Source organism: Apaloderma vittatum, unplaced genomic scaffold, assembly GCF_000703405.1.
Source record: "Apaloderma vittatum isolate BGI_N311 unplaced genomic scaffold, ASM70340v1 scaffold23828, whole genome shotgun sequence".
Taxonomy (NCBI): domain Eukaryota; kingdom Metazoa; phylum Chordata; class Aves; order Trogoniformes; family Trogonidae; genus Apaloderma; species Apaloderma vittatum.
This window is the reverse complement of record NW_009731727.1, coordinates 17,064-25,214: the sequence shown is the minus strand read 5'-3', so window position 1 is coordinate 25,214 and position 8,151 is coordinate 17,064. Positions and strand designations below refer to the sequence as shown.

At 47.3% G+C, this 8,151-nt stretch overlaps 1 protein-coding gene across 1 annotated transcript in view; it reads right to left on the bottom strand.

The window, feature by feature from the left end:
• Window positions 1-8,151, bottom strand: part of GIT2 (G protein-coupled receptor kinase interacting ArfGAP 2) — a gene marked incomplete at its 5' end in the record, with an annotated part of 25,593 nt that overhangs the window by 3,293 nt on the left and 14,149 nt on the right. The window contains 3 exons of the mRNA XM_009875299.1: window positions 3,728-3,910; window positions 4,035-4,117; window positions 7,954-8,043. Of these exons, the coding sequence (XP_009873601.1) occupies window positions 3,728-3,910; window positions 4,035-4,117; window positions 7,954-8,043 (356 nt within the window). The remainder of the gene's footprint in view (window positions 1-3,727; window positions 3,911-4,034; window positions 4,118-7,953; window positions 8,044-8,151) is intronic.

The window sequence follows — 8,151 nt, the reverse complement described above, 5'->3', positions numbered from 1 at the left end:
GAATGCAACACCACGCGTGTATTTCCCCCCTTCCCATTTCACAAACCGGAAGGCCAGACACCTCACTGGGAACGGAGTATGCCAGTCCTCCAGCACAGAACTCATACCTTGCTTTTTTGGTCATTTAACTCAAGGTAAAACATTTATACATGGTCATCAGACAACGTACAAGTCTCATCCAGCAGCTCACAGGTACATGCACCTCCAAAGTGCCTACTGCTTTCACAGCAAGTGAGGTTTAGGCTAAATATTCAGTAATTCTTTTGAGTTAGCTAATCACACATTAGTCTGCACATATTTCACTTCTGATTTACACACCAAATGAAAACTGGTGTGTTCAACATAGATCTTAAAAGTATTTAACACAAGCCGCGGTGTTAGTGTGGTCTGGCAAAAGTCTAATTTCACAAGGCTCAGATTTATGTCCTGAGATTGGATTTTAGTACAAGTCAGTTAACACAATTCAATCTTAGGCAAGAGATTCTCAAAAATCACAAAGCAACAGCATTCAAGAAAAATATCTCGCGTTTACAGATTACGATAGATCAGTGCCCTTTAAAGAAAACGAATTCCCCCAAACCAAAGCCCACAGTCAATATTTATGCAGTTATCTCAACACCAGGGGTGCAAAACCAGGGCACTTGCAAGCACGCTGAGAAAGAAGCAACACACTGGGGTCATTTTGGCAATGCAGGAAAACTGCTTCAAAAAGGAGTATTTCCATATGTCTCAAATCACATAAGTTCATCCAAATAAACTAAAATGGAGAAAAGTCTTCCAAGTTCACTGTAATTCCCATTCTGCTATTGAGTTAATGATTCATTTGCTCCCTGCAAAGCACACTGAGCAGCACCTCAAGTAGCTCAAATGAAAGAGATCAAGATTAACGACCCGTATTCCGTAATACGTTCTCTAGGTTAGCTGCAAAGTTCACAGCAAGTCTTGGAGGAATGGCTTTATTTTATAGTCTAAATACTGGCTGTAAGCTCATGGAGTAAGCTGACATATTTGTTGAGTTCACACACATTCCAGTAAGACATCAGGAAGGTATTCAAGTACTGACAGCTTGGAAAAAAGAATCTATCACCGGCAGTAACTTGTGGTAACCTCTTACTCCAATCTTGGCAACAGCACCCGAGGTCAGAATTTGGGAAGTTCTGTTTTAAAGAACATCTCACTTAAATTTCTTTTTTATTTTAGGCTATTAATAAACAATATTTTGGTCAGCTTGGAAGACAGTATATAAACATCCATCTTCGTTGATTCGAGACACGCCAGCTGTACAAACAGCAGAGGGCCTAAGCTGTCAGGTGTGATAGCTGCACCTTGGGAGCCGTGAAACTTCCACTACTTTTGCAACAGAGCACAGAAGCAGCAGCCACACACCGTGCTGTTAGTTGCTGTAATTTAATTTACCTCAAAGGACAATAAACAGAACAAGACAGGAATATGTTTATACCAGAGACAGTTCCAATTCCAGGCTGCAGTTCTGTTCCCTGCTAAGCCAGTGCCGGGAGCTTTGACCAACCGGGTAACATCACGGGTCCCCAACTCCCTGTGCTTGCTGCCTCTGGTTTCATTATCATCTGAAAAAAGCACTTCATGCATAGCCTTCAACGACCCCGTGCTGATGGTGGGTAAGGGGGAAAGAGGCAGCAGAAAGAAAGAGAAAGGACACTGTGCCTGGGAGGCAGGGACAGAGGCCAGAGTACCAGGAGGCCGGAGCGGGAGGCTGGATGGTCAGAGGCCGCAGGGGAGCTCTCTCAGCCCCGGGAAGTAGCGTGCCGAAGCAGCCGAGGCTATGTCTGAGCTTGAGCATGCCCGCACGCTCTAAGGGTCTACTCGGCCAGTTGAGCACGGGAAATGGAATAGAAGAAAGTGAGAAAGAAAAGAAAAAAAAGGGAAGAAGGCGTTTCATTAATATGTTGTATGCTTGCATCACTTTATTACTCTGATTATCTGTGCAGTTTGTGTTCTTTCTCTACAACATTCACACCTCTGATGATCTCGGAGGTCTTTTCCAGCCTCAGTAATTCTGTGATTCCTCCATAATTCTGTGATTTCCAGCACTAGCTTGGGAGATGTATTATTACACGCCTTAATATCTCATTCTGTTAGGGAAGCGTTCCCCTATTGCAAGAAGAGAACAGTGGGACAAGTCTACTCTGTCTCTGGTATGTCCCAGGCTATGCAGTTCTCAACTCCCTGAGACACAGCCAGGGAACAGGAAAACAAAGAACAGTAGCTTCACAGACCAGTATTTTGCAAGATTATACTCATTTAAGTACTGGCAAACACTCCATTCCACACATGGTACAGAAGAGAAAAAAGAACATAGCAGGTTGTTTAAAAAAATCTATTCAATTTAACAGTGAAAGCAGGTACACTGCATTATAAAACAAAGAACAGTAGCTTTACAGACCAGTATTTTGCAAGATTATACTCATTTAAGTACTGGCAAACACCCCATTCCACACATGGTACAGAAGAGAAAACAAAAAAAGAACATAGCAGGTTGTTTAAAAATCTATTCAACTTAACAGTGAAAGCAGGTACGCTGCATTATTTCTCTAAATGATTTTAAAAACCAAAATCATTCAAATACTGTAAACTGTGATATACGTAAAAGCTTCTCCTACTGTTGCTTCTCTGTGAGCAAGAAGGAATTGCAACGGAAAAGGTTACGGACAAGGGCAATGAGCTCAGCACAAACACGTTAGAACTCGCCATTCAGCATGAGAAGGAGAGGCCGGGTGCTGTCCCTTCTAAAAATAGAAAAGTACAAGAAGGGAAAAAACACAGAACAAAAGCGGCCCCATTGTTGTGCGCTTCTCTCAGCAAGGCAGGAAGCAAGAGCTTAACAGAAATCACTACCCGCTTCTCGCAGGCAGAGCCGGGCACAGAACTTGGGGCGGGAGGCAAAGAGAGAGCCTCAGCTCAGATGTGAGACCTGCCAGCCCACAAGTTCCAATTTTCTGGAGACCAAAGCTTGTTCCAGACCTAAGTGCTTCATACCTGGGAGACATAACTCTTACTTACACTCTTCTCCAAGAGCTGTGCAGGAGCACCGCCTCTGAGCTATTCTGAAAATTAATTGTTCAGCTGGGCCAGCAGCTCCCCGAGGGAGCTGAAGCTGTGTGCTACCCGACGTGCTGATGCGCAGGCTCCTGCTTACTCAGCTACACCTGTGTCTAAACCCGATAGTTCAGAACTGCTTTTGCTGGCACATTATTTGTACTAATATTTCAGTAGGGAAGCCAAATTCTCCCTGCCTTCGTCACTTTTTCCTGAAACTAGACTTGGTATTACCAGCGCATTTCTACAGGGTGTTCTTACCTAAGGACAGGGAGGTCTGAAGGTCCAGGAGAACCTTATGCCAAGATCTTTGCTGTACATTTAACTTGTATCTAAAACACTCACTTTGCAGAAGGACTTCACGAGCTCTTTTCTCCCCAGTGCCCCCCATCCCCAGGCCAGCTGTGGGCAGGGCAGGCAGTGCCGCAGCCAGCTGGCAGGGGCTGCACGGGTGTTTTGGACAGGAGCGTATGTTCCCACTCCCAGTGCCGGTCACTCGTCTCTGCTCACACCGGGCACCATGAAACACCAGGTGTAGGTGTGGAATCTCCAGCATCAGCAAGCGGGATGGTGGCTGTACTTCTGAAAACACCCGAAGGATTTTCCTTGTTTTCTCAGAAGCTCTGGAGCTTTTCTGGCACTCGCACCTTACCTGTCATGCTTGTTCTCCTGCGCTGCTCGCAGCAGCTCCTGAATGTTCTTAGTGATCTGCTCCGTTTTCCGAATCACGTCCTCTGTACTAGGCAAACTGGAGCTGGGGGCTGTGTCGGCATCTTCAGGGATGGATCCCTCTCCCTGCCAAATGACACTTCTCTGCCGGCCCTTCCTGCCCGACCTGCAAGGGACCGCAGCAGAGGTCAGCCCTTGGGACGGAACCGGCCTCTCGTGCCACTCCCTGTCCCCTGGCAGCGCGGAGCCACAGCACCAGCCCTGTGTCACCACAGCGTGACTGCACCTACCCCGTCTCCTCCAGCTCCAGAGGGGTGACTGGGTTATCGTAGTCGCTCTCAGACACACTGCTCTGCTTCTCCAGCTTCGAGGCCTGCAACAAACACAGATCTATCTCAGCGTTGTGCAGGGAAGAGCAGCCCCAAGCTGCGCCAGCGCCACGTCCCGCATACACGAGCCCACTTGTAGAAGAGCCACCACCCTGGAGCCTGGCGTGTCCCCCCTCCTCGTGCCAGGCTTCGACCTCAGGCCTGGGGCATTACTGGCACGGCCTGGCCCCACCAGACCTGCAGCGAGGGCTTTGTCCTGACCCCCAGCGGGGCCGTGCGCCAAACCAAGGGTCAGGGCAGAGCAAGAAGCCGGTAAGAGGCCGGCGAGGGAGCAGAGGCCAAAGCATGGAGGTCAGAGCAGGGAGCAGAGGCCGGCCCTGGGAAGCCCACCACAGGATGGGAGACGGAAGCAAGGACTGAGGACTGTCACAGTGGGAAAGCCAAAATAAGGACAGGAGACCGAAATGACGGCAAGAGGCTCTTCACTGACCGGAGCCCGCACGGCGGGTGGAAGACCAACGGGCATGTAGGAAGTTGAACAGACAAGACTTTGATCCCACTGCAGTGCAGAGACGGAAACAGGGGTGGGGAGGCCAAAACAAAAAGAGGCCCATTGTAGATTGGAGGCCAAAACAAGAAGAGTTGAGGCCAGAACTCAGAATGGAGGCTCAGAATGCGAAGTCCCTGCTGCAGAGTGCGGCAACAGAGGGCGAAGGCCATAAACAGAGTCAGAGGCCCCAATTCCCCCACTCGCCCCTTCCCAGGGCACTCCACGGGCAGATCCAGGGGCTGTGTCCCCAGCAGAGACCAGAGCTGCCCAGGCCCTGCTTTTGCCATCGCACCTGGGAGGGGGCACAACCACTCACAGCACTTACCACCTCCCACTCCCACACCGAGCAGTTCTTCGTCTCACAGTAAAACATCCAGCCTGCAGGCAAGGCTAACGCTCAAGGTTTCTTTCCCCTAAACTTCTTCTCAATTTTTTTTACCCTCTCAGAGGGCTGCTAACACAAGCAAGCGTACTCATGCCATGCTGGCTCACCCTAACATATGGCCCCCTCCGTCAGCAAGATTCCAAGCAGACTTTCAGACAAAGCTGGGCTCCCTTCTCTGACCTGGCTTAGCTTTTTGGGGCAGCTTATGCCCAGGCAGCACAACATCCTGGAGGTTTACCCTACGAACACCCACTGTAAAGCCGATCTCCGCAGTTCGCGTGACTTGGCAGCATGAAGCCCCCGAGGCACGCTCCCATCCCGAGCCCGGCGCCAGGATCACCACGTGTCCAGCCACCCTAGTCTGAAAAATTGCAGAGCTCATCAGAAGTGCCTGCTGCAGCTCAGTCTGTCTGCCACATCCATGTCACTCTGCACACGGATCGGCCTCCGCATCAGCTCCTGCCTCGGTCCCGGACACTGTTTGTGTAATGGGGTCTTTTGCAATCCGTGCTGAAGAACCAGCCGTGGAGTTTTACAGAGACTCTGAAGTCAAGCTGAGGGAATCTCAAGTGTGAGACTGTGAGGGACACCTTCAGTTTGCATTCCTGACACATACACTTAGGAAATAGTACTTCTACCTCGAGGACAGACCAAAAAATGTGGCTAGGAATTGCTTTTCATTGGTTAAGATCCAGTATGTTTGATAAGCACTCATCTAACGTTTAAAAGCAACAATTCTGAACTCTGAAGCATGTGGAACATGAAAACTTTCCGTCCACTTCGCACACTGCACAGTGAGGAACAGACAAGCATTTTTTGAATGCTCACCCCTCAGGATAGCTAAAGATCAATTCTAAAAGTGAGACGTATTTTGAAGATATGAAACTATTATACGCAGGGTCAGACCTGTCCCCTCTCTCAGACGTATAGAGGAGTACAATACAATTAGTGGCAAAGCTCTATGCTACAGTCAGAAATAAGAATTACTACAACTAGTTACAAGAACAGGGTATTACGGCATCAGTAATATAGCACAGAATCAGAGTACTAAAAAACAAACCAAAACCTCTGCAAGCTTCTAGCACGACACAGTACTGATACCATAACCTTATCGTCCAGCCCTACTTGGGAATCAAATATTTTCTCAACTGATATATCCAAACACAATACAGTCAATATAAAATGGGGACACAAGAATTTTTAAAAAATCATGGTCTGTATCCTGGCAGGAAGAGGTCAAGGTATGACCATTCAGTACCTAAACTCACAAACTTGTCTTCTTGAAAATTTCAGTATTATACAGTAAAATTTGATTACAGGCTGTGGAATGTTTGCCCAAGAAACAGAATGAGATGAAACTGATTTAATTACATTAACCACACAGAAAAAGCAGAGCAAAAAGGAAGAACTCTTCTTGAAAGATCTTTTCAGTCTTTAAGTCTTCCAAAGAAATACAAATACCCCTCCCTCATGCATACTCTCAAAGTCTTGTTTTAACACAGAAATAAGCAAAGTCTAAGTCTCAAACACATAATACAACAAAATGAGTACAAGTTACTTGTTATTTTCTAAGAAAAGAGACATAAACATCTAAAACCAGCCCAGCCCAAAGGACCTTGTATTAATACTTCCTTCAAAGTTAAAGAGGTTTAGTCAGGGTGAGATTTCAAAAGTTAAGTCGGCTCATTCCGACAGCGGAAGGCACTTTGTGCAAGCAGCGCAAGCTCGTAGCTCAGGCTGGTCAAACAGCAGCATAAAAACTACAGGTTGTTAAACTTCAGTATTGGTTAGTCTGTGAAACACTAAGCTGTACCCACTCGGGGCCCATTCCTTCAGTCACAGCCACAAAGGGATGTTACTCTAGAGCTGCAAATGCAACGTGCTTTTCCCTTCTTTTGAATATATAACTTGCAATTACTTTAGGGATCTCAAATAATGCATAGTCTAAAAAAGAAACGGACAGACTAGTCTCTCAAACTGTTTGCCTTGCTAAACGTGTCCTTTGGCAAGGTGGCATTTTACCCTCACTTCCAGCAAATGCATTTGAGTAAGACTAGATTTAAGGGGATCACTACAAAAGAACAGCATTTTAAAAAGTTTAAGAAGCTGGACAGGGCTTCTCCAAACAGCTAATAGCTCACGTATGAGGCCACAGCAGAGACACTGTCTTTGCAATAATGTAAGCTTAGAGAATGTATTTAACATTTCTTTAATCCACTGCTTTTTCTTTTTTCCTAGAGTCAGTACTGCAGCTGACAAAAACCCGAAGAACAATGTTTTGTAGATGCTGGTGGAACACCAATATAAGCTTCCTGACACACTCTCAGGGTCCTTAACCTTGTCTGAAAGCAGTCTCCCTAAAAACAAAACAAACCAAACCAAACCCAATTCCCATGCCCGTTCAGTCTTTTCTGTCAAGGTGTGCAGAACGCAGGCAAGCTGACCCCAAATCCCTGCGTGGGCTGGAAGAACGGCTGTGTGTCTGGGGGTTTCCAGAACTCCCTGCGCACAAGCTAATGAACATCTGGCCGAGACACAGTCCGTCGGTACCCGTCTGGTGCAAACCGACAGCCCTCCGAGAAAGCAGGCTTTAAGGCTAGGACCCAGGGAGCTTCACGTGTGAAGAGTTCTATACTGGCTCATACTGCCAAATTATTTCCCAGACAGCAACTGACTTGTCTTCTGGCTGTTTCCAGCGTTACGCAGCTGAACAAGTGATGTGGAGTGACCATGCGTGGTGTTAACCGCCCCAGATTTTAGCTGTGGTGAAGGCAGAGGAAGGCAAGTACCCACAGCGTGTGGCAGAAGAAAGGAAAGTGATGAAATACTGCTTCATGCAAGCCCTGAGGGCAGTGAGCATGAGAGGGGAGAAGACAGCGGCAGGTCGGCTCCCAGGGAGATTGCCACCTCCTCCAGGTAAAAGACCGATTGGGAAGGTACTTAACCCTTCGGGTGCTTTCGTCCCTTGACCAGGAAAGCGTGGAGGGGAAGGAAGGTAGAGATGAAGAGGAGGTCACAAACGCACTCCTCCCGATCTAAAAATGGGAAAGAGAAAAACACTCGGGAAAACCAAAAACAAAACACAAATAAAGTCTTAATGGAAATAAAGGAACACACTTAAAACCATGGGGATGACATAAAGC